General features: G+C 35.0%; 1 protein-coding gene across 7 annotated transcripts in view; it reads right to left on the reverse strand.

Annotated features, from left to right (window-relative positions):
- Positions 1 to 26,843, reverse strand: part of ANKRD28 (ankyrin repeat domain 28) — a 107,708-nt gene that overhangs the window by 8,542 nt on the left and 72,323 nt on the right. For 6 of the 7 annotated variants that reach the window (XM_046936421.1, XM_015281816.4, XM_046936431.1 and 3 more), the window contains 18 exons: positions 26,161 to 26,248; positions 22,349 to 22,491; positions 20,797 to 21,009; positions 16,362 to 16,440; positions 15,820 to 15,934; positions 15,330 to 15,412; positions 13,618 to 13,681; positions 12,249 to 12,317; positions 10,590 to 10,730; positions 7,224 to 7,335; positions 6,567 to 6,593; positions 5,741 to 5,815; positions 4,363 to 4,564; positions 3,160 to 3,247; positions 2,370 to 2,487; positions 1,543 to 1,762; positions 347 to 434; positions 167 to 250 (listed from right to left, as the gene is read on the reverse strand). In XM_046936421.1, the coding sequence (XP_046792377.1) occupies positions 167 to 250; positions 347 to 434; positions 1,543 to 1,762; positions 2,370 to 2,487; positions 3,160 to 3,247; positions 4,363 to 4,564; positions 5,741 to 5,815; positions 6,567 to 6,593; positions 7,224 to 7,335; positions 10,590 to 10,730; positions 12,249 to 12,317; positions 13,618 to 13,681; positions 15,330 to 15,412; positions 15,820 to 15,934; positions 16,362 to 16,440; positions 20,797 to 21,009; positions 22,349 to 22,491; positions 26,161 to 26,248 (2,009 nt within the window). Of the gene's footprint in view, positions 1 to 166; positions 251 to 346; positions 435 to 1,542; positions 1,763 to 2,369; positions 2,488 to 3,159; positions 3,248 to 4,362; positions 4,565 to 5,740; positions 5,816 to 6,566; positions 6,594 to 7,223; positions 7,336 to 10,589; positions 10,731 to 12,248; positions 12,318 to 13,617; positions 13,682 to 15,329; positions 15,413 to 15,815; positions 15,935 to 16,361; positions 16,441 to 20,796; positions 21,010 to 22,348; positions 22,492 to 26,160; positions 26,249 to 26,843 lie in introns of those variants that run through there. The other variant, XM_040696575.2, reaches the window with a different exon arrangement.

The raw sequence follows: 26,843 nt of genomic DNA on the forward strand, positions 1-26,843 counted from the left end.
TAAAAAAAAATCTCAATTTTTTTTAAAACATTCTTCAAAGAATAAAAAAGGGGGAAATAGGAAATAATCTAAGTAGCCATTAAAAAACACAAACAATGACAACAGAATTTAGCAGAGTGAATACAACCACTACATACATTCTTCCACCATGCAGACGCACTCTTACCTTCCCTTTGAATCTGTTGAATTTACAATACCAGCACCTAATGTATCAATTAACATTTCTGCAGCACCTTCATTGTCATTTATCCTATAAAGAATTAAACAAGCTGTTATTTACAGAATGACAAATCTTTTGTTAAATACTGTGATTAAGTCTATGAAGAATAATTTTCCTTTTCCTTACACAGCACAATGCAATGGACTGAAAGAATTTCCTTCCATTTTCTGGAAAACTTCTTGTTCCAGTAGGAGTTCTACACAACTGTCGTGACCTGAAGCAAATGTAGAGACAGGTGTTAAAAAAAAAAAAGGGAAAAGATCTACTTATGATTTAGAATATTTATATAAATCACATTAAGCAACATTTTATTTTAAAGTTTTAAAGTAGTTTTAAAGTATTAGTAACTTCTATCTCAGTATTAACAATTATATGTATTTAACTGTCAACCCATTTGATGGAGAAGTTCTGCATTATGTGCTTGCCAGGAGAAACAAAGTATACAAAAGAGTGTGAAAACCTGATACCAAACACCTCATATTTCTGTAACTGATGAACCCCATTTTTTCCAAGACTAAGAGAATAAAATGAACAACGGGACACTTTATATGTAACAATCAAACAGAAGCATCTGGGTACTTCTTTACACCTGGAAAACCGTTTCAACTACAATTTAGTAGTTTGCTTTGCTTTGTTAAGTTATGAAGATGCTTCCTATTAAAGGAATTCAAAACTATATGTGCATAAACTTCATTTTGTCACTTGTCTTCACTAATTACAGTTAATACAAACTCAAGTTTGAAGACCATGTACATGACTGACTGCAGAATATAATAAAATGCAAAAATTGTATTAGTCAAAATGAAAGTTGTCCATAACTGGCTAGCACCTCCACGAATACATTAATAGAAGATTCTCTTCTTATTAATTAAATGATTTCCAGGTCCTGACATAAATATAACACTGCATCCAGCAAAGCTAAAGCATTGCTTTGTTTCTCAGCTTTTCCCTTTAACTGTTGACTCCCTTTGCAGTTACATCTACATTCTGACATTTAACTTCAGATTTCAGATATGAGATATATGATTTTAAGCAATACAGTGTCGACTCAATTCGGTGAAAATGAAGATGTGCAAGTATGGGATGAGTACTGTTCTGGAAGTAATAAAAAATAAATGATATGACAGCACTGTACATTTTCACCTCCAAAATCCTCAACAGAATTAAAAAAAAAATCTCTGTGGCTCATTTGATTCTCAATTTTTATTTCATTGTTGAATACTTAATTGAGATTCAGAATGCTTTAGTAGTACTGGAAATCCTTTATGAGACACAATGCCTACAGAGAGAGACATTCACCCCCAGGACGCTTTCATGTTTACCATTATAACAGGCCCAGTGCAGCGACGTATAGCCATGATTGTCTGCTATTGCAGGTATTGCATCCACAGATGTAGCTGACTGCAAGAGAGCTCCTAGAACACCTATATGACCACACGCAGCTGACAAATGTATAGGGGTTCGCCCCCTACAGTCTCTTAATAAGGACTTAGCACCATGTTGAAGTAGTGCTTCCACACATTCCTCATGCCCAGTAACTGCCTGAAAGAAAGAAATGAAATAGCAAGTTTGCAAATATTCATGTAGAGTGTCAAGGTGTATAACTAAACTAAGCAAACTGCAGGTAATGTCTTAAATTTCTAAGTAATAGTAAAATAAGCATAGTTACTGTTTGTAATATTTGGAAACAGCCACTCTGTTGGAAAAACAGCAGTGTACTTTTACATTCATGAGAGGTTAATTTCTTGGAATAATACTGAATGAACTACTCATCTCTAGGGCCAGTTCAGTTATCTGCCACAGATTTTAAAATAGCCAACAAAAAAAAACCCAGAAAACCCAAACCTATTTGGCACATATAACAATTTTCTTCCATCCATTAACACTCCCCCAAACCCCATGACAGAAAGTCGTACTTTGGGTCTTCTGCAGCCAACAGCTTACAGCAACATTATGAGACTCAGGAAATCCAACAGAATTCTGAGGTTATGTAGCAAACAAGCAAAAGCTAGCCTTGAAAGCAACTAAAAAGACAATTTAAAGCTAAGATCACCATTATGAAAATAAGAAATTCATGAGTGCTACAAACTAAGCTTGTATTTTAACTCAGTACATACAATACTGGAGAAGACAGGAAATATTCTCTTACCCCTCTGTGTAATGCTGTCCTTCCCCACTTATCTTTGGCATCTACATTTGCTCCTTTGTTAAGAAGTGAATAAACACAGTCTGTGTGCCCATTGAGAACGGACAACATCAAAGGAGTCCTACACAGAGAGGGAAATTGAAGCGTAATTTACATGGAAATTTAACAGACTAGTGCTCAGCTGAAATATTAAAAACCTCTGTACATACACACACACACACAGAATGGCTGAGGTTGGCAGAGACCTCTGGGTCCACCTGGTCTAAGCCCTGCTCCAGCAGGAACAACTAGATCAGGCTACCCAAGCTCATGTCCAGGTGGCTTTTGAAGATGCTCACACAGGAGACTGTATAACCTTTCTGGGCAGCCTATGTGCTCTGTCACCCTCACAGTAAAGAAAAGCCTTCTGATGTTCAGATGGAACTTCCCATCTTTCAGTTTGTGCCTGTTGCCTCTTATCCTGGCACTGGGCACTACCAAAGAACACTGAAAATTTACACCATCAATGAGCTTCTCTAGCACTAATTTCATCCCAAGAATGCCAGGAGATTCAAGAAAATTAATTTATTTCCATTACTTCAGAATTCCTGATTAAAGCATTCCCAATCGAACAAGATATTTTTCACTGCCAAAGCTGTTTATTGTGAAATATGCACTCATTTGTCTTAGTTCAAATATCACATCCTTTGAAAGCAACAAACTAAAAATCACCAATGTAAAATCGTATTTATTGTTGCCCCTTTATAAAATGAAGTTATTTGTGAATGTTAGAATGTGCATTTTTAAAACTTACTGTCCATTTCCATCTTGAATGTCCACTGCATTCTGTGGTTCTGCATTTCCTATCAATAGTCGCAAACATTCAGAGTGACCGTTCGTAGCTGTAAAACATCAAAAAACCACTTTGACAAGAATTGTCTTCAAGTATGCAGAAGAAAGAGAACAGTAACTTGCTCATACTAACACTCAATAGTTTGAGAAGCCAGTGTACAGCTTTATCACTGATATAATTGATTTTAATATATAAAATATATAACATATTAATACACAGTAACAAAAAATATGAACACGATGATTTCAGATATGAGGTATTCTCAATTATATAGTATTACACAGAATCAATTGCAACCATCAGTTCCCAACAGGTATTTGTTTTTAACATACAAATGGGGTTGCACACATCAGCTGTAAGAGTAATATGCTTAGACTCTGTCCACAAGAAGGAATAATTAAATATAATATCACAACTTATACCTGTGCCTGAAAACAAGCATACACCTACACAGACAGTCATACATGGAATTTGTTGGGAAGTGTAGCCACGTAGCTCATAACAATAATGTCAATTCAAATAAGCCTATTTTCAAGGACAGGAAAAAAAAAAAAAGAGAATAAAGCATGACTGCCATATTTTGAGTTTATAGATGATTTCCTGGAAGGCAGTAAGAAAATATTGCAAAGGTTTGCTATTATTTGGAAATATGCAGTAAGGAGTGATTTAAAAACATGGAAGAAACGAAAGAGACTTTTCTAGTCTCTTCCAAAACTGATAAAGGTATTTTATGGCCAGGACAGGCAACACAAATCATGTATCTAAATTTGGGCTGCGTGAAAGATGAGGAGAGAAACAAGAACATATCGTTGACACCTCTCGGTGCAATTAGTCTTGCTAGCTGAATGGACAAGGTTGGAACTAAACGGTCTTAAGTCCTCTCAAACCCAAAACATTGCACACACCCTTTTAGAGAAGTAGCATGGAGCAGTAATTCACAAGCTGAAATGATTTATGGGGTTAATTACTTTGTTACAGTGCTTTGTTACCCTTAGTAATATAATCGATACCTATAAGTATAAACAAATTTAGAAGTCTTAACAGTAACCTAAAAGGGATCACTCATTCCTGAACACCATTTCTTAGAACACTAAGAGACTTCCAAAGATGAAGGAAGATTCACTTCAAAAGCCAAAATTTTAGAGTTTGTCAGTTAGCACAAACCTGCTGCATGTATCGGGGTTCTCTTTACAACATAATCTTTCACCAAGATTGATGCTCCCTGATTAATGAGCACATCTACACATTCGACGTGTCCCTTGAAGGCAGCAAGATCCAGTGGTGTCCTTCCGTTGTTATTCCTCACATCAAGGTCTAGCAGTGACTGTACCAGCACTTCCAGAGCTTGATGGTGGCCGTGGTAGGCCTAAGGGAATGAGAAAATTCATGAGTTCTCCCATGATTACATAAATGAAACAGTGAAGATAGTATTTTTATTTTTACATACGGAAGAGCTCCTGATGCAGCATATAGATCACTTCAAAATATTTACAACTGATTTTGAAAACTCTTTCAGCAGGAAGGTTGGTGCTTTTTCATTTCGTTCTTCAAACAAGCAACAAAGTATCTCCATAAAATTTTCCCTGCCTCCCATTTTTAAACCATCAGTATTCTGAATACTGCATGTTTCATTCTTTATACTGAAGTTACATCATCCTCGGAGTATTTCAAGTGACAAACATATGCAAGCATAACTAATTTCTATGAGGATTTAAATAAAACATTTAGATAAAAAGGTGTAAAATTCTGTAGGTAAATAATGCAGTACAATTAGCTACCATAATTGGTAAAAATAGAAGGGACTTAGAAAATGGAACAGAAAAAGATAAGAATGGATATGCAAGAATAAAACAAAACAAAACACAGAAAATGTAGTTAAGCGTCAAGACAAAGCATCAAAATAAGTAATGAAAACAAACAACTACAATTATGGTTTTATAGCTTCCACAGTAAACTCTGAATTTCTTCTCACAGATATATAACCTCTATTCCCAGAAAAAGCTCATTTCCAGGAACAGTCTCTTTTAACAGCTTTCTTTTACCAGTATGAGATTACTTTTCCCTTAGCCATATATATAGCAATATATGTACTACATGAGACCTCGGCTATTTTCAGAAAGTACATTGAGGTTTTTCCACTGCTAGAAGTCCAGTGAAAAGAATAAAGTTACATATTGAGCTGTTTTTCAGTTCCCAACTTTCAAATATTTTCAACAGATTTGATCTTCTCCTGCTGTTTTTGCAATTTTCTCTTGAAGTATTGAAGATAAACATTTCTCATAATAAATGATGATGGTTAAAAAAACCCACAAACATTATTCATAGAACAATGTTTTTATAAAAGTTTAATTAATATAACTCATAACATAAATCTTAATTATAATATTCAAAGTGAAGGCAGTTCCACAAAGCAAACTTCAAGTGAAAGGCAGAAATCATCCTATATTCAGAGGCAACAACACCAAAACCAGGATGAATCAAAACTATGTCAACGAGTCTTGCAAGTAGAGGAGGTCTCACCACTGACTACTGAAATACTTACAGCTAAATGCAGTGGACTTATAGGTGCTCTGTTGTCTGAATCGTTCAGCATATCAGTACCTGACGTTTCCATTAGCTTAACAGAGAAAGTCTGAGTGAGTACAAAAACTCATCATCTTTAAAAACATTCAGCAGCAACTACTAGCTTCCAGTATACCACAGATTAAAAAATAAAACAGAATATTAGAAAAAAGTAAAGGACTATAGTTTCCTTAACAATTCTAGATTCATTCCAATTTTTTAACGGCTTTGAACTGCAATTACTGCAACCCCTCCCCCATATTCATCTCCTAAAGTTGCTTAATTTTGCATAATAATGCAATAATCAGATCAGAAATTAGTGTAAAATTAAGGCTTTCTAAGGCAACCGTATGAAATAAAATAGATGACATTCACATGAGGGGAAGTTCAGGACTGGTGAGAAGAACAATTGCAGGGAAAAAAACACATGTGTATTTCTATCCGGTGCTTTCAAATGCTATTCAAGTTTTAATCCTGGGTCTTTTTCATGACTGTATTTAGCTTTTTATGGTAGCAGAATTCAAACAAAGTGTTTGTGAATACCCAATACATTCAGTTCACTCAGTTTTCACAATCACAATTTAATACCAGTCATACATAAGTTTAAGTCAGCTCATGGCTTAAAAGTGTTTTTGTATTTTACAATGCGGAACTGCATTTAAATCTTCACGGCAACTGGAATTAAATAATACATCCAGGCACTGAAGAAATGTTTGACTAAGTCTAACAATAAGGAGCAGCAGTTTTAAAATGACATTCCCTTTTGCTGCCTAGTACTTTAGAAGTGAGAAATCACACACACTTACAACATCCAGAGGCGTTTCACTCGCAATCTGCAATTAAAAACATTCAGAATTTTTATTTTAATACATTTGAATATACAAGTACAATCTGCATAAAAATATTATGTTGTACAACACAGAGCAGACGTATCAAGTAAGATGCATGTTTTTGCAAAGGGATCCATTAAAAATGAACTGGAGGCCCGACTATCTAAAATTTGATTGTAAGGCCATTCATTTACTCTTACTATGGAAACTATTTTACGGCATCCTTACATGACAGGTTTTCCCTACACTTAAATTTACTTGTTCAGATGAAATCTGCAAAATTTCTTAACGGTCCTCTGGAGGATACATGTGGTATTTTACTTCAGCCATAAAGAAAAAATTAACAGTGTATTCTAAATTAAAAAAAACAATGGAAAACTAATATCACATATCCTCAACCAGCCATACTGCTTCATCTCTGAATATGTTACCTTTTTACACCAGTGTCTACCACCTTAGCTCCCCATCCTGCCTCTATTTTAAGAGTACCAAGTATTTAAAGATTTATTGTCACAGGAACTGAAAACCACTAACAACCTAAGCTAACGTGAAGGTGGAGGAATGCCCTGGCCTTTGCATCATGCTCTGTGAGGACAGCTGTTATATCCTTCACCTGTAATAAGGTTTTCTTACCAATTCAAGACATAAGCGATGACCGTAAGCAGCAGAATAATGAACTGCATTGTATCCTTGCTTGTCTCGGATCCCTGGATTGGCATCATTTCTTAGCAAGTATTCCAGGCACCTGTTTAAATTGAAATATGGAACCATATATCTACGTTGAATTTCAAGTTTATAGTAGGTGATAAATCATTCCAATTCATTTGGAAAAAAGAATGCAGCAAAGACGACTAGCAATTTAATATGCAATATTGGCTGGGACTAAAGAACACCGGAGTACACCAAGTGCTAGGGTTGATCACAAAGTTTCCAAAATCTGAAAGAGTCCTTCTCTGCGTACATTCAGAACCTTCTAAATCATGACTTGGCTACAACCAATATTCCACGGCTATTTTTCTCCTAGGTAACGCAGCTGCTGATACTTTCGTTAATATAAATGATCACTATTTTTGTATTTTATACAATATATCAGTATGTTTTTCTGCAGTTAATACGGAAGAAAAAGAACAGCTGAGTTCTTCAGAATCTATAGTTCAGTAGAGCCACGCTGACTCTATTCCACTACCAGACACTAATGTATTGATTTATATATATATACACACTCTAAACACAGTTGATGACATACTCATATCCTACCAATCATTCCTCTTGTAACTTGAGGTTGTAAGGCAGAACGCAATCAGCAGTTTCAAGCACTGACACTCAAGCCAGGAAGATGAGAAATGGGATATTGATGTCAGCTCTCTCTTAAAGAACTAGTACTATTTTTTTTGTTAAGAAAAGACTTCATACACGAACACTATATGAGTCCTATGCTTTCATAATTTCACACTGCTCACCATTTAACCAAAGTTTTGCAGAGCTTATTAACAAGGAACACCAATGGCCTATCTACATTTCTTCACTTTTGTACTTTGTGAATTTATCCTTTCGCAGAAAACTCAACATGCTCTCCAAAAAGTGAAGTCTTTTAAAGTTGTCAAGTGGCATTCTAACAAATAAAACAACACATCAATAGTTTTGCTGTTTCTTCTCATCCAGAAAGATCCAGAATAACTTTGCATCTTTTGAATATTGGGTGTCTTCAAAAGGCCTCTCAAAAACGAGATAAAACAGAATTTCTCAAAGCCCAAATAAATTTAACTTATTTCCCATTTATTTGGTGGTGCACTATTAAATTATTTTAATATATGTAGAAAGATCATGTTTTTTTCCCCCTAACACGCTGCTTAGTTTGCTTTCGTCTGTGACCATCTTTCTCGAATATTGCCAAAGTATGGCTTGCTGGGTGTACATTCCAGATCTGAAGCATTTGCAGATAGGAATAAACAGGAAAATAATTTTCAACAAAAACATCCTTGTCTCTAAATTTGGTTTTCAAAGAATCTGAACAAAGACCATAAAAACACACTTAAATATACTTGGAATTTCCATATACTTGTAGATCACTTCCTGACATTTTTCCCAGGCTTTGTATTCCAAATCAGTGATCATTTTTAGCTTAATTCCTATTTTGAATATGAACTGAGCAGCACTGGCTTTCCAGCTGTTACTAATCATCTTGATGCATCAACACTAAAAGCATCTCCCTTGGGCCATCCTGCTCTGTAGTCCGTCTTGCTGAGAGCCAACTGTTAATCACAACAGTAAAACTGCACGGCTTTTCAAGGCAAGTTTTTGAGTTATCTCCTAAATCTCTGCAGTATTGCCATCATCATTTGCAACTGTCCCTTTCACAAAGCAGGAGGACAAAATGATGCCATTTGAAGAACTATTGCAGTTTGGAAGTTTTCTCAGCAACTGTGAAGCTAAAATTAACCTTAGCTCAACATGTGAAAGAGGCCGGTTTAGCAACAGGGAGCAGTATATTAGTTTAAGGAGCAATATATTAGTTTAGCAAAAGGAATCAATGAGTGCTACTTCTAATACTTTACAGTTTAGCTGTGCTTGGTGTGTGAACAACCTTGCTATTCTCAACTATCCTGCTACACACGAGCACTGGAGTCAGGACAGACTACTTTTATCTTAGCATGCACCAGGTGCAAGGACTTCTTCCTCAGATTTCACATATATTGTTTTGGGTTTTAATGCACTAAGACAGCAAGTTGCTTGTTATGGCGTAACATGCAATGGAAATTTGCCCAACTGGGGAAGAACAGCTAAAGGTCAGCCAAAAAGTAACTGTGATAAAGCTGATGGTGGAAAAATGAGGAGAAAGTAAGTGGTCTAAAACCACACGAGGCCACAGTCATGTGTGCCCAGAGGGACATTAACTTATATTAATGAATTGTTGGGAAAGAATGAATACGTATGCCAGTGTATTAACTGTTTACATGTAGAACCTGAAATTGTCTTTATGTAAAAGAGGCATTTACTTTAAACGTGAGCCATGAAAATATTCCTTATTTATCCTTCAGAATCCCATCAAGTAACAAGCCTCATTCCAAAGGATACTTCACCTTTTAAAAACTGTTCTACTCGAACAAGATGATATGGCATCAAAAAGCATTACTTTCCAGGAAGGTGCTGCTGTATGCCTTTGAAATGGGATGATGCACACCAGTCTGTTTTGACCTCTGTGTGAATGTGCACACAGAAGAGACTTTCCCCTTAAGTCTGTCACATACACAATACGTGACACTCAACGAACCTCATCAATTTTGTGCTATCTGCATAAGCTTCACGTGTATGCACTAACATTATTCAAACTTATGTTAAGTACAATCATTGGGTACAAAACTAATACACACAAAAGGCACTTATGGATTTATAAAGGTTTTTGGATGCATTTCATTAACACAAGTTTAACTACTTCACAAAAATTTGTACCAAGACAGTTGTAACGCTGAACATGAATAGCTTAATCAAATCCCAAATGGATAAAGTGGTCTCATATTTAAATGTCTTGTTCATCTTTGTCGTGATATAGGCCTACTGTCATTCACAGATTAGCTTTACAGAGTATTTCTGACTAACTATGCAGACCTGGGGGCAGCGTGAAGAACCCTCCACTAAACACACCACTGCTTATCAAAATTTGATCTTGAAGCAAAATGACCCTGCTGGTTACAGCCGTCAGAAAGTGACATGGCACCCCCCCACAGACAACAACTACTCAACCACTACTACACAGCAGGTGGGATCAAAATCTCTGCTCACCATTAGGACATCCGCATGACTGAATGTAATAAACAGAATTACAACACAATCATTTAACTCAAAAATATTTTCCGTATAATGAACAAATCACTGCCAGTTTTCACCTTTAAAAAAATATAAAAGATGCATTCAGCAAAGCTGAAGGGAGAATGCACCCAAAAGTCCCAGCTCAGATGTTTCTAAAGATAATTTCTGTAAGACAAAGCGTGCCACACTTACTTTCCATCTGTGTCTGATGCAGCTGCATAGTGCAGAGGTGTACAACCCCTCTCATCAAGGTCGTTCACACTAGCTCCAGATCCCACAAGGGCAAACAGGCACTGATAATTACAATTGGCAGCAGCATAATGGAGTGGAGTTCTTTAGTACACATTTGAATAAAAAGTACAAAGGTAAATAACAGCAAAATAATACTAGAGAGACAGAAAATGCAAACGAAAATGAAACTTAAATCCTCCTTTCCCTTTTTAGCAAATATTTGTGGTGAAGAATGCATAAATACATTATTAAGAATTATCTTTGAGGGGCCACTTAATAACAGAGATTATCTAGGAGACATATCTGTCAGCCAGCACAAACACACACCATGGTATGAGAAGTTCTATATGAATTTTCTTCTTTAAACATTTAGAGAAAAATTGTTGACATTAGACATTTTAGTTTATTTAGTTAGATAGGTAATTTTAAGCTACGTGAAAAATATGGACAAATTCAAGAATTGCACAGCAACTAAATAAGGTCAAAATCCAACAGTTAGCAAATCAGTATCTTCTGCAAAAAGTTCATATTTGTAGCTAATAGAGGCGTGCAGTATTTTTCACTACAGTAATGTATCAGAGGTGTTGTTAAAGAAAAATCTTGAAAATATACATCGTTTCCCTGAAACAAAAGCATGACATATGGAAATACTGATATTGATGAATCATGTCAAGGGAAACTTATTCTATCTGCAGTTCTCAAAATAGCAGTTTAGCACCACAACGATAAAGAATTTCAGTTTCTATTTATAAAATCTGATTGCTACTACAAATTCCTCCATTTTGAGAATAGAAGGCACTTGAAAACATTCTACTTTTCTTCCCCAAAATTATGTTTTCCAATTTTCTATTAACTACTTTAATAGTTTTCATCCATGAAAATAATTGTTTTGTGTAACATGCAAGTTAAAACAAAACTGCCAATGAGAAAAGTTGTGACAAACAATTGTTGCTTTCTCAGGAAAGAACAGAATTGAAAGCAAAATACAACTCTGTATCCTGAACATTTCCCCCATGCTCTACTCCTGCCACCCACATCCCAGGAAATCTGATTTTCCAGGATGTGAATGGCAGCAGTAGTGCATGAGTAATGCAATGATTTCAGGATGTGATGTGAGATTTTGCACAAGTAGTGATCATGCAATCTGAACTTAAATAATTCTTCACTAAAAATAGAAATTAATGTCATTCCAAACAAGTTCTGAGCACAGTAACAGATGGATCTAATGAGAGGAAGATGAGGAAGTTATAATAAAACCTTGGACTTTTAACTAAAGGAAACCCCTTCAGAAATAGTAGCAAACATACACACTGACATATTATTTGGAAAACATTGCTAATGTCCTTGAATGACTGAAATATAAACTCATTATATCCATGTTCTAAGCAGCAAAGGCTTGTAACATTGCAGCTGAGTATGTAATGCACTCTTTAAAAACAAGACTGAGCACCTACCTAAAAAGAAATATATATACTTTCTATAACATATGCTGAAGAATACTTTATAAGGGACATAATTGTTTAAAAACACAAACTGAAATGAACAGGTTTGACCACATAGCAATATGCATTTTATAACACTTTAGAAATCTTCAAAATATACAATTTTAAGATCTCTTACCTCCCAAATCTGTCCTTTTTGTTGAAGTCTGCACCAGTATTCAGCAGAAGATTTAGGCACTCCAAATTCCTATTAAATTAATGCAACATTGCTTGTGATTGTAGATTACCGTTTCTTAACATTGGGCTTTATAACTGCCAGAACTGCTATAAAAACATTTTAGATGGTATTCTTATTACAACTAAACTCTACAAAAACTTCTGAAAAGTATAGTTTCTGTGAATTTGTATATGTAATACACATTTCACAGTTCCAGAACCAAACCAGAAAAGAACACAAATTATTTCATGACCACATACAGAAACTGTACTGATATCAAATGGCATGCAAAAAGGGCATGGGCATTAACTCTCCTAATAGGAGACTCAATTCTTAAAAACATAAAATAAAATAAAAATTATACCTGAACAGCACATGATTTTTACTACCAGGATTCCAACACAGACACAAGTTTTTAAGGTATATATTTGAAGCTCAAATGTAAGTTGTAATGTAATGCAAATATTTTACTTGAGCAATTCATTTTCAATACAATATGATCACACTAACAGATGTACAACACCGCCTCTTTAAACAAAATCTTAATAACTTTTCTAAATTGTAGATGAATGAGGGAATGAGTCACAAACCATGTGTTTTTATATGGAAAGACAGCATTTTAACCTTAATCATTTGTAACGAGAATGTACCTATCAAGCAACTTTTCACTGAGAATGATTATTTAGCAGTATTACTTAAGTAACATTGAAATAGAAAATGAAAATATCATTATAATGGAGTTTTTGTGTCCCACAAAGTGTATCATGAGATTTATTACCCAATTCTTCCAGGCAATTTTGAGTAGCTGCTATAGATAACCTACAATACAATAACAATAATCAATATAGATCACAACTCAAGTGATGAACAAGTAGTTCTGACCACTTCATCCATCTAAACTCAGGAATTTAATTATGACATAATTTTGCTGGATTGATCTCTTGTTTGTGGATACGGTAAAAATGTATTTCCCAAAGTTGCTGTTCTTCACCTCATGTCCTATGGTGACCTAGAAGGGCACGACATCTTTGCAACTGTATCATCACCCATGGGAAATTAAAATAAAATCCAGTTCATCCCCAAGCATAAACCTAAGATAAAGCTGATGATACCTGGACACTGTACTCCAATAATTACTTATAGAGCTGAATATTTAATTAATTTTTATTGCTTGCAGATGGAATCCATCTTGAAATTATTTTCGCATTTACATAATTCCAAGGGGAGAGCATAGGAGAAATGCAAAGAAGAAAGAATAATAAAAAAAAAGGAATGATCAGCAATTAAAAAATGAACACTATAAATAAAAGCATGAATGCTTTTTACATACCCTCCAGCTGCAGCTGCGTGAAGACAAGTTCTGCCAAAGTCATCTGGTGTGTCTATGTCAAAACCTATAAATCAAGTATTTGTAAAGCAGTTATGCAACACAGGCTTTCACAAAACTGTTCTCATCTACCCTGAAGAGAAATGCTTGCAAAGCAAACTTAGCAGCTACTTGAGAAAAAGCACTGAAGCACCGAAAACAAGATTCATTTGAAACTAATTCTTGTTATTTGCAGTGTTTTGAAAAGCACATTGAAATAGAACTGAAAAGGAAAAAGCAAAACAATTTGCAGTGTTGAAGTAAGAAGCTACATTGTTCCTTATCTTATTTAACTGCTAGTATTTCTGTATCATTTAGTACTGGACATAATATCCATGAAGAAAATAGGAAAATTTAAGAATAAGCTAGAACTTCTGCAGATCATTATTATTATTATTTTTAATAATGAGGGAGGTATCAACACTACCAAATCCAGAAGCAACTTACATTTCATCCTTCATTATAGCTCTCTAGTCTCAGGCAAAGATCTTCACTAAGCTGGAGATCCATACTTAATTTTACCATTTAAGCCTTAACTTTGTTCTGACATCTCTATGAGAAAGATTGTCCTTCATGCATTATTAATTAAGTAACTAAAAACTGATTGGTCAAACTTATCTTTGTTGTTAAGATAGATATCTGAAGAAAAAGCTGTAGCAGGAGAAGTAAAGTCTACACAGTCAAATAAAACAAGCGGTACATCTCAACATCTCAGCCAAATAATGGTACATCCAGGACAATCCCTCTTACCCTCTTCCAAATGAGCAGATTTTTAAAAATAATTTGACACCAATTAGCACACACATGCTCTTCTACTCACAAACTCAGTGTTCCCTTATTGATTCTTAGCCTGTTGTGCTGCAAATATGGAATTTATAAAGGCAGCACCTGAATTATACATCAAAGAGTAACAACGCATTTGTTGGCAAGTATATGCAAGGGCACAAACTCTTCCCTCTGGGCAGTATTAGTTACAGAAAACAACCCATAAAACCGACTCCTGTTTTAACTGACCCCACAAAAATCAGCATGAGATCCACCCAGACAGAAGCAGTACTCAAGTAGAGCAACTGAAATTACTTTCCATCTTAACCGGAGCTTGGACTGCTTCTGTGCTCCCTCAAGATTGTTTCATGCAAATACAACTTCCCTCACTCCATTCCACATGCTCACCATCAGCTTATTTTAAAGCAAGAAGTTGCATTAACAATAAAACACCAATGCAAGTTTCTAAACGAGCAGTCACAGAATCTTCAAAGCTATCAGGTTGTCTGCTATAGGAACAGACAGGAATAAACCAACCTGTACAAAACTAAAGACATCGTGGGAAGGACATGAAAGATGCTGGATAGAATAATTAGAACATTAGCCTTTTTGAAGTCATATTATAGCCTGGACCAGTTACTCTACCACTTTGGCCAACTTAAAACAATATTTTATAAGTTATAGAGACAGTATTTCAATATGGACTGCTTTTTTGGTGGAAAGAAATTACTTCTGTATAGGTTTACATTCACTTTTTCTACAGACTGTCCATTAGAACAAACAAAATACACACTGTTCCCAAGCTACTAGTAAACTATTATTACTAGTATTACTAAATTTAGACTTAAAAGTTATTTTGTGGAATAAAAATTAATTATAAAGCCATTCTAAGATTTTAAAGAGTATCCTACCTGATGAAAGGAGCTTTCTGCAGCAGTCTGAAAATCCACTTAATGCTGCCAAATGGAGAGGAAACATCCCATGTATACCCCGCCTAAGATACACCATAATCAGGTATCACAGTTTCATTACAATTGAAATAAAACAAACATGACTATGTCAAAGTGAACGTGCATGGCTTACTCACCAAACTACCTAATTAAAATACTGAGCCATAGGAGAACTTCACATACTAAATGCTTTCTTATTAGGCAGGGTGTACTAATTCAGCGCAACAGTCTATTAAAACTTCAAGAGATTTTATTTCAAATATATTGCTTTACAGAGGTACAGGTTATGATGTACTGTGCAGATACCTAAAAGCACAGTACAAGATAATACAGAAAATATTTCCTATTTCAAATCTTAGACAATATGAAAAAATCCTACTAGACTTGTTAGTCTAATAAATACAATTCTAAATTCTCTCAGCTTGCACTCATGTCAGCAAATGTTACCTACTTTGCAGTGTCAGCACCACTCGTAATCAGAGTGTTGATTAATAGCTCATGGCCATATCTAGCTGCTATGTGCAAAGGAGTATTTCCGTTCTTATCTTCACAGTCTATTTCAGCTCCTATAATATAAAAAATAATAATTAACTAAGAATACATATCAGCATACAGATACTTTTGTTAGAAAAACAGCACTGACAGTAATTTCAGCAACATTAATAGTTGTCCAGTAATAACCGTTCTGAATTTAGTATTAATGATGAGCAAATTGGAGAGAAGCATATCTACTAATATGGGACAAATGTTCTGCAACTTTGGTTATAAAAAACAAATTAGCTCTTCCCATATTCTGAAAAACAAACAGCTCTTCAATGCAACTTTTCAAACTTTATAGGCAGATACACCAGACTCCACCATTAACCCAACTACTACTAGACAGTGGATATGAAAGAGTCTTTCAGTATGCTGCTATCAATACAAAGGAGGAAAATATATGAAATACGGGAAAGGTGATGACAGAGCTACTCCTTCCCACATTTTCTTTTTTACCATTTTGAATGATGGTTTGAGATCTTGAAAATCTACCGTGGATTGCTGTCATGTGCAAAGGTGTTTTTCCATCTTTACTCTGCAAAGTAAAAAAAAAAAAAAAAAAAAAAAAAAAGCATTTGCTTATGTCCAGTAGAAGTAATTCATCAGACCTGACCTCTACTCTCTCTTTTAAATTCTGCCTGTGCAATTCTGAAAGATGGATGCTGGCAGTTAAAAGTCAGCATGACATGGAAAACTCTACAAAAGAGGGGCTCTTAATCACTCCTTCGGCTCTGAGTGACAGCTCAATGATGCCCTTTCACTCACAATTATGCCTTTACGATAATCGCTCTCAAGGGGATGATGACAGAACACACTGTTAACAACAAGCCTATGCCCAACTCTCCCCCCACCCAAATCTCAAATAACACAATGCCTCTTTACATAAAATTTGTTTCTTGAAAGAAAACAACTGTATTTACTCGGGATGTTTACACATTAAAAACCTCGTATGTTCCACCAGAAATTCTGTAAAATGATACTTGTAAGTAATTTAACATAAACCACAAGTAATGCTTGGGTAGAACTACTCAATCACAATAGGTATTATACATTTGAAATACATACCAAGCGTGCACTTAGTCACACACCCAGTAAATACGCTCTTCAAGTAGGCCAACAATAATGCATAAGGGACTTGCAATTTTAAACAGCACAATCTAAATGCACTTACAAAAACAGGTTTTTTTCTGTTGTTATTTTTTTAGGGTAACTTTTTTTTCCCCCTGTACTTGATCATAGGTAATGGGAAAGCTTGAATGCAGAAGAATTTTGACAAATGCACACAAAAATTGCACTCAAAATAAAAGCAGTTTTGGACTCACACATAGTACATCTTTACATTTTAAATACTGGCTTTGAAGGGTAGAAAATGTTCAAAAAATTTGAAGTTAAAAAGAAGTGAAACATGGGAGGAGGAACACAAAATATGAACAGATGTATTGCCATAGTTCACCGCTGTGCAGAAGCACCTTCCATCTTTACTCTTCCTTTGAAAACAATTGACAAAGCCTCTAAGGATGTTTATGTTACTGAAAATCCACTATGGATTGTTTTAGATGGACTTAAACATGGAATTTTCAGCAACGTCACTGCAAAAGGCAGCACATATCGCCTAGAACAATGCGTTTATGGGACACATTGGCTTCTCAGACCCAGACTGACAGAAATAAAATGCTTTATGATGACAGCTATATTATCTTCAGATGTTTCAGCTAGCAGATTTTTTTTTGACAGCAAATAACCCAAAAGACACATCCACATATCCACAATAGCAGCAAAGAAACACAGAAGAAGAAATCTAAATCCACTTGAGGAACTGGACAATCAATTTTACTACAAGAACTTCTGCCACTGGAAGCCTTAAAAACTAAACGAGCATAAGACAACTTTTTTCTTTTTTTTTTAAACAAAATTTTCTTGGAATGCCCATCTACACAGGAGTTTAATTCTATTCTCTTTATGCAACCAATAACATTCTGCATGTCCAAATAGTTTCCTCCTTTAACAAAAAAATACACATATATTTATACACCTGGTGTCTCTTTCCCCCGTTTTTCTCTTTCTTTAAGAAATTTAAAGAAATATGACTGTATAAATAAACTTAGTTTGAGCGAGTGACCAAAAACTGCTTTGGTAAATAACATTCTAAAATTTAAATGGGGAGGCTATGAAAGTAAGGAAACAAATCAGTCACGTCAACAAGACACATAAGAATTTCAGGGCTTAGATGAAGAAATCTGCAACCTCACTGGTTGAGTGCTGCTAAAACTCTATCTTGAAGAAGGAAAAAAAGTAGATCCAAGTGTCACTAATAAAGCACCTCCCAGGGACTTCAGGAATAACCTAAGGCAGCAGTATTAGAAACTAAGTAGTGTGCTGATCGAATGAGAACCCTCAAAAACAACATAAGATCTTGCAAAGGACAGCAAAATAAGCATTAAAATAGTTTTTGCAGTGCAAATGAAAAAACACAACATAGTCAAAAAGGGATTTTTAAAAATACATTCTGTTCAAATTTACTTAAGAAGGAACGTAACACAGATTTGTAAGACATTTTGCATTCCCTACTGGAACTACTTTGCAAGAACTACTTTGAACATCAGCCTCAGTATTTGGAAACTGAACAAGTTTTGTTTCAATAAATACTTAGAAGGAAAGCTCTAAAAGCACCCAATTCCAACTTTGCAAGTGATTATCAGCCACACAACAGATTCTAACTTAGTTTTCCTTCGCTGTTTTTTAAGGATTATTCTTCTGATTAAATTCAAGATTAATCTTAGTAATTAAAGGAACCATGAAATCTATGCTTTAGATCCAGTAACTTAAAATCAAGTGGGCAGGACCGAAACAATACATCTCTCTGATGTCAATGAACCTTTTGCCACCTCCAAACAACACTTCACCCACATTACAAGCATCAAAGAATTCAAAGGTTTGTCAGTCAATTTGAATATATTAGCTGTTCTTCACAGTTTCTGAGGTTATTCAGTATTATAACTGACTAAACGTAGTCAGTATCTACGGTGTATCATACATTAAACAAAGATTCCTATTTAAAGTTCAAAGATTACAATAATTTTTAGCAGTGTTTAATTATCCTAACAGAACACTGAAGGTTTTCATTTTCACTCCTAGCCTACAATTTAGGTGTATTTGTAAACGAACAGCCAAAAAATCCCAAAACAATGCTTGCAGCACATTCTTCTGTCCTCACTGCTTCTTTCTTCTGTATCAGGAATGTACAAATTCATGAACATCGGAAAACAACAAACAGGGAAACAGTAATTCATTGCTAGGTGGCATTTATGTTTCTTTTGTTCTTATTTGCAGATGTAACTCATTTACACAATCATTAGTATATTAAACGTTGTGACCGAACACACATTATTGAGAAATGTGGTCTCAGGAATGTAGAACAGAAGACAGCTCTGCAAGACTAAATCCTCAATCATACCCAGCCTGGGATATCAGGTAGAGCAGAAAGACGGCAATGGGAATAAATGAAGTGCAGCCTGCAGATTTTATGACAAGCTGGCTGAAAACCCTGAAGCACAGCTCCTTCCATCTCCAGGACACTTTTGTGATGAATTTTTCTACAACTGAGCTTAAGTACTTTTTCAATAAATTATCTCTACATTCAGATATATGTCAAAGCAAGAAGTAACGTACATCTAAGATTTTTCCACACTATATAGACTATTTTTAAATTACTTCCAAATTTTCAGTGGGCTACATATTTTGTAGTAGCAATGGATATGTAACTGTATTTTATAATTAGTTACCTGAGAAGTAGTGCAAAGCACTTACATGAAAAGTGAACCACAAAACAATGATTTTTAACAGAAATTTTGATTCTTCCAATATTCATCTCAGACCCAAATAATACTGAAATTTTTATATATATATAAATATATATATATATAATATAAATAAGCACAGAATAAAAAAATACACAAATAAACTAAAGAAGTAGATACTTCCCTTCCTACCACATGTGCAGACAATTAGATATATTACAAGAAGAACTTCTGGACTCTTCATTCAACATACCCATTTCCCACTTCCCCCAGCCAGATACCTGTCAGAACTTCAGACACTGACACCGAATATTGCTGAACATAATTAAGCTTTCATTACTAGAGTCAAAATGAACTTCACACAAAACAAAGGAGATATCATCTTTCTCACACACCTTGAGATCTTAACTTACACACTCAAGAAGATAATGTGATATTTGTGTTATAGTTTGTTCTTATGGATTAGAAATGATCTCTTCACTAAGACTGGATACTATAGAATATTCTGCAGCCAAAGAACTGTGACCAAGAATGTTAAAAGTATGTCAACTCTGTTCAGAAAGTTTTGCTGGAGTATCTGTTCAAGATTTTCCACTAGCCTAATCTACTTACTTTCCTATTTTTAATATGAAACTCCACCCTCCTAGATCTAAGCATCTTCTGTTGGAGGAGCTCTTCAACTTAGCCTGTTCATACACATTTTTTCTGAAAAATCTTGAATTTATTTTATGTTGCTTACTTATAAGAAAAATATGCAACTTTGCATTATTATGCTCTTAATCATATAGACAGATTCAGGAAAGCAAGATGATAGGGATTTCTGTCATATAAACATGGTAAAGATTGACAAGATAGTATTGTCAACTTTCATTATCCTTTTGGGGTTCCTACTACATCACATAGACACATTTAAGATTTAGACCAACTTCCTTGAAGCAACAAACTGTCTTATTTTTTTCTACAGTAAATTTCACATAATACTATGCCACTCGGTTGGAACTCCAATCACTGCCTCAACCAAAACTTTAAAAACCACTTCTGAAAAAGATGTACTACATTGTTAAGAGTGAATGGATGGCTTTGGATTCACCTACCTTCATATTTACATCTGCTCCATTACAGACCAGAAGTTCCAAACACAGTGCTCCATGCGTTGATGCAGCAGCAAAGTGCAAAGGTGTAAACCCCTTTTCATTCATTTGATTTACATTAGCACCAGAGTCTATGAGTTCATTCACTACAACATCTTGTCCATTGTAGCAAGCTACATGAAGAGGAGTATTTCCATATGCATTTGGTTCATTCATCTGTTAGCAAACAAACAAATACAATCAGTTAGTTGGCAAAAATCTGTATTACTGTAGCACTGAATTAACACAAAGAAAATTTCATGTTGTGAGATAATTTCATTATGTTTTGGAATTTTTCAAAGCCAGAAATTAAGGGCAAGTGCTGGATGTACTACTTTGAAACAGAACATGAGGTATGATCGCTTTTCAGCTAAGCTAACCTCCTCCAAACCTCCAGTTTCCTGTCTACAGTAGTAACTGGAGAGAAAACATACAGAAAAAACCCCATCAACAGTGGCTATTTGCACTGACACTACAGAATAACAGCTTAAGCACAGCAGGGCCTCAACATTTCTCAACAGCATTTGTATGTTTCCAAAAAAACAGGTGCCAGAAGGATTGAGTCTCTCCAAAGTATGTTTGAAGCATTAAATATAGAATTCCCAGGTGTCTAATGTGGACACAAACACACAAAAATGCAGGCTGATATTTCTAATGATATTAAGGAACTGAGCGTAACAGGAATTTTGGTTATGAACCACTTCTAAAACGCAAATTCACATACTTTGCAAATGAATTATATTATAAGTGTCACTGCTTAGGTAACCATGATAAAAAACACCAGACTTGATCTCTAAACTGAAGACTCCGAAGTATTTCTTTGGAGGTGCGAGTGCAGAGAATTAGAACTCGGGCACAATGTGATACTGAATTCTGATCTACTTTTCAAGATGGAAGTTCAGCAGTGTTACTCAGCTTTGGAAGACTAAATACAATGCACAATGTACTTTCCTTACATGGTTTCACACTTCATTGCTTACATACTTTCCATGTGCAAGTATTGTACAGCCTTTTAAATTATTTTGCATCTCAATATGTTCCTGACAATCCGTAATATTTCCCAAAATAGAAGTGGTATATATGTACGGAATTCAGTAACATCTACATCATAAAAAGAACTGAGACAAAAGAGTTTTATTTCCTGCAGTTTCAAAAGGATGTGTGTGGCAAAGCCAGGAACGGAATTCCTATTTCCTTCGTTTCAGTCCAACACATTAGGAGTCAGAAATAGCAAGTGAACAAAATAAAAGTAATAAACACGAAGTTATTTCTAAATAATTTAGCAAAAATTGCAAAGCTCTGAAGTTACCTGAGGAAATCAAGTTTTATAACAAAACCAAAGCGAAACAAAACAAAAACCACCACCAGAACAAAAGTATATGAATGAAGATACTTGGAAATATTTTCTCTATTTTCACCATAACCTAAAGAAGCATAAAACAGTGTGCTAAAATACAAATAAGAGCATTTAAAACAAGAACAACAACAACAAAACATCGCTTTTGTTCTTTCTTACATCAACTCCAAGATCGAGAAGATATTTGACTACACTGATCATCCCACTAGATGCTGCAGCATGTAAAGGTGTATACGATTTCTTGTCTTTGCATGTTACTTCAGCTCCATGGGCCACAAGTAATTTCACAACTTCAATATGACCTAAAAGAACAGACAAAAACAAACAAACAACAAAAAAAACGAAGCTGCATTTAATATGATCCAGAACAAATGTAGTAATTGTACAATTATTATAACATGAACAAGACACTGACTCATTTGGTTCTAACCTGGAAAGTAAAGAAGTGTTTATGTTTTCTAATTCTTCTGTGAAGTATAGAAGCAACATACAATATTCATCTCCAGATGAGGGTTTTGAACATAACAGATTTGAACATAAACCCCTCCAATAATGGCACTATTTGGTTCAAAATCAATTCAGTACATGAAAAAATCTTGTCATCTGCTTACACTGAAGAGGTTTTTTGAAAATTTGAAAACTACTCAGGTGACAACTTTATCATTATTTGAAGTCACTGCAAAGTTCTGTTAATGACTAGAGAATCTCACTCACAGTCTTCCCTCTTCATTGCAACTGCAGACACACCCATTAAGGTTTCTAAGGCCTTCAGCACAAACTCTGAAAGAAACATCACAATCCAACAAGAAAAGAAGAAAAGATTCCATTTCTGCATAAGACCAGAGACAGCCCAGACCAATGGGTGGCATCTCTCCCAGCCACATGGTGCTGTGGCACGGCCCAGGTCAGCCCTTCCCCTGCTGGAGCCTGCTGGCTCCAGCACCAGACTTCAGGCCGCCATGGCATTGTGTTCCAAGACATAAGCCATGAAAACAAGCTAATCAAATCTTTGTTCCTCTTGCTGAGTAAATTTGTCAAACAAATTACCACTGAGAATATGAGAGTTTATGCCACTTCAATAATCATGACAAAGTTTACAGAATTGAGAAAACTTATGGTAAATTAACAATGATAGATGGAGAGCTTTACCTCTGCCACTGACTTGTACAGAAAGAAATGGGATTTTTTGTTTTACCTTTCAAGTACAGCCTTTAGTCTATTTACAAATGAAAACAACCACAAATCTTATCATTATCCAGATACTTAAGTACAATGCATCAAAAACAATCTTCAGTTTAAGTGCTTCGTAAACAGTGACAGTCTGCTTTTTCAATGACTAACAGAACGTGCACAAGTTTGGAAAGGAAATATCTACCCAAGGGAATACAAAAGTGCTTTAGTAAATATTCAGTCAGTACAGTATACATTTTATGCTGCATGCCCCCAAAAATACAAAAAGATCCTCACCTAGCTATACAGAGCAATATGAGGTGCTGCAATGCTTCACTTCTGAACTACTTTAGTACTTTAAAAAAGACACAGAAATAAATTTAAACACGATACTTATCTTGTGACCCAAATAATACGGGCACAAAAGTGAAAACAATCCCTACACCAGAGAGAGAAGTACAAAGGATACTGTAAGTGGTGAAAAGAAGAGAACTACCTAGTAAAACAGTGGCACAGAAGCAAATAAAACAGTGGCACAGAAGCAAATATCTAAAAGAAAAAAAAGAAAAAAGAACACACAAAAGAAAATCCCTGACCTGCATTTAAAACGCAAGCAGCAGTCAATGGAAGATACTCAAACAGAAGAGCAGGGCACTTCAGGTAGGAAGTGAACAGGAGACATCCCACACACTCCTGTGGGCAACGCTAAGACTCACAAATGAAAGCCCATTGCTTGCAGCATTGCAGCTAGAGAGCAATGGAGCTGGGTGAAAAGCAGGAAGGAAGGGAAACAATGGCTATAGGCCTATAAAGTTATTTATAGGAGTGTGACGAAAAGCATAATGCCTCTTTTACTCTACTGTCTATTTTATACAGTGGGAAAGCTTTTTGGTTTTCCTCCTAGTAACTGGAGCACTATAAAATGGCTTTAAATTGTGAGAAATGTTCAGTAATAGAATTTCCAGTTAATAGCCTACGAAATAGCACTCACTAAAATTGGAAGAAATGTAGCTTATCTGAAAAGTAGAAGACTTTTTCCACCTGGATGAGCACAAGCCAGAAAACAGGTCTGTCCTCTCACTGATGCTTGTCAAATCTCTGCCATCTCATGCACTGACTTTCATTCAAAAAATTTTGCAAATAATCGCCTTAAGGTGGTAGAACAGCCTGTCACAGAAGCTGCGTAAGAAATTGCACAGAAGTCTACAAATAGATCACAAAATACTAATACAAAATAATCCAAAGAACATCAGATCGATAATGAAGATTGTTCTCCAATTAAACTGGTACCTGTACTTGAAGTGAAATGTTGTGGAGTTTCAAACAATGACTTAAGAGCATTAATGCTGTCACAATCTCTTCATAATTTACTAGCATATGTAAGTCTTTTCTTCTGAAGACTGTTCTTTCAGGCATTTCACAGGCTTATTTTACATTGCTACCAGATTACTTCAGATCTGTGTTGGCAGGTACAGATCTTAAATAGACAAGACTAATGTGAGATTGGCCTAAAACAGAGTTCTGTAAAGACAACAGTTAATAATTGTTTTTTAACGAATCCAGGTATTTCTGAAAAGATAACTTTTACAATCACTAAGACCTTACAAGGAAGCTTAAATCTGTAAATGAAAGTTCATTTTTCATTTGTAAAGAACAGGATTATCAGTTCTTGGACCAAAGCGTACTTGAGACAAAGAACAACTTATTATCAGCTCCCTGAAACTCAGGGTAAGGTTTTTCATCAAACAGTATTTAAACAGGGTAAATTAACATAGACATACTTCTGCTCTTTGGCTCTGCTCAGTAGGTAAGTTTGAAATTGCATTTCCACTTCCAAGTTATTGCTTTTATTTCCTCTTTTATTGCAAGACTGGGAAAGCAGTTAAAAGATACTTGATGCCATTTCTTTTTGTGTAACAGCTGAGAAATGCATTTAATTAGCAATCTTAAGGTTTGTAAGAACCTCCTCCCCCACCCCACACACACACGCTTGCAACGCGTTATATTTATAAGCAACTGTATAACTTACAATAATGAACATGAATATTAAACTGCATATTCAGGGATATTTTGTTTAAGATCAGACTCTCAAGAAAGAATTACCCTAGACTTAAGTGATGTCAACGAGTCTGTGTAATCTCCCAGTTAAAGCATGTTTGTTTATTGGTGTTGAGCAGATACAATTAAAAAATACTCATTTTATTCATGGAAGGGGCAGTCTAGAAATTATTCTTCTTGCATGTTAACTTGTTTGTCAAAAAAAAAAAATCAAGCTGCACCTTTATAAAGCACAGTTTAAGATTTTCACTGAGACAGAAGATTTAAGTGCTATTTTTCTCTTAGCCTAACTGAAAAAGGAAACCACAAAGGTTTCACATCTCTGGATAATGTCTGTAAAGAACAGGAACACATTCTCAAGTTTTTGTAATGTAATATCATATGTATATAAAAATATATGTTTTCTAGGGAATTTAGCATTTCAGATATTAAATAGAAAGAAAATGCAGATTCTCAAAACTTAACAGGCACGAGAAATTACATATTTTAAGGTCTTAGTTCTGCAGCTCATATTCAAAGAAATTCTCAGGCGTGTAGATTCATAGAAGACTGCTGCTACTGCTTTTACTCCTTCCACTTGGCTGGATAAGATTATGAAACAATAAGCTAAAATAATGAGTAACGAACAAGATAATGGAATTATCTCAACTGCTCTCCTCTTGAAATTAGTACCAAAATTTAGCTGATCACTTTTTTTTTTTTTTTACTACCAGAATAGTAAACAACTGCAAATACATACATACCCATATATGCTGCCCAGTGTATAGCTCTTCTGTCCTTCTTATCAAATGCATTAATATTGGCTCCTCTAGACAACAGTAAGCTGACCATCTGGGACAAAAAGGAAGAAAAGAAATCCTCTATTCAAAATGGAGAACTCTGCTTAAAATTAGACAAAGAAAAATCAGAGGAGAGCATAAAAAAATGTATGTATTTCCAAAGGATTTAAATGCGCTGTTTTTTTAAATATTCTTTATGTTTAAAAAAACCTGCCCAGCCACCTTAGCAAAAAAAAAAAAAAAAAAAAGAAAAAAAAAGAAAAAAAAAGACTAAGTTCTTAATTCAGTGCTAACAGAAACATTTATAAGATAAGCAGGGCAAATATGTGGCAAATACGGCAAAGATGAGATCTTCAGGCTAAGGGGTGTACTAAAGGTTATTACTAAACTGGCAATCCTACTGCCAAGTTTGTCTCCTATCACCTATACATTCACCTTTCAGGATCTGAAAACTATTAAGTTCATTACGTGTATTTTCTCTCCTTTCAGTGGCTTTCAGTTCCATGTGTTCACCGTCTACTAAAAAATATAATCTTTTTTCCATTTTTAATTTATTTACTCCTAATTTAAACTTCATTCAGGCAAACTTGTTTATGTCCAGAGAGGTGAATACTGTAATAACCTTCCAATTAAATGATGTAACACAA

This window comes from Gallus gallus, chromosome 2 (assembly GCF_016699485.2).
Source record: "Gallus gallus isolate bGalGal1 chromosome 2, bGalGal1.mat.broiler.GRCg7b, whole genome shotgun sequence".
Taxonomy (NCBI): Eukaryota; Metazoa; Chordata; class Aves; order Galliformes; family Phasianidae; genus Gallus; species Gallus gallus.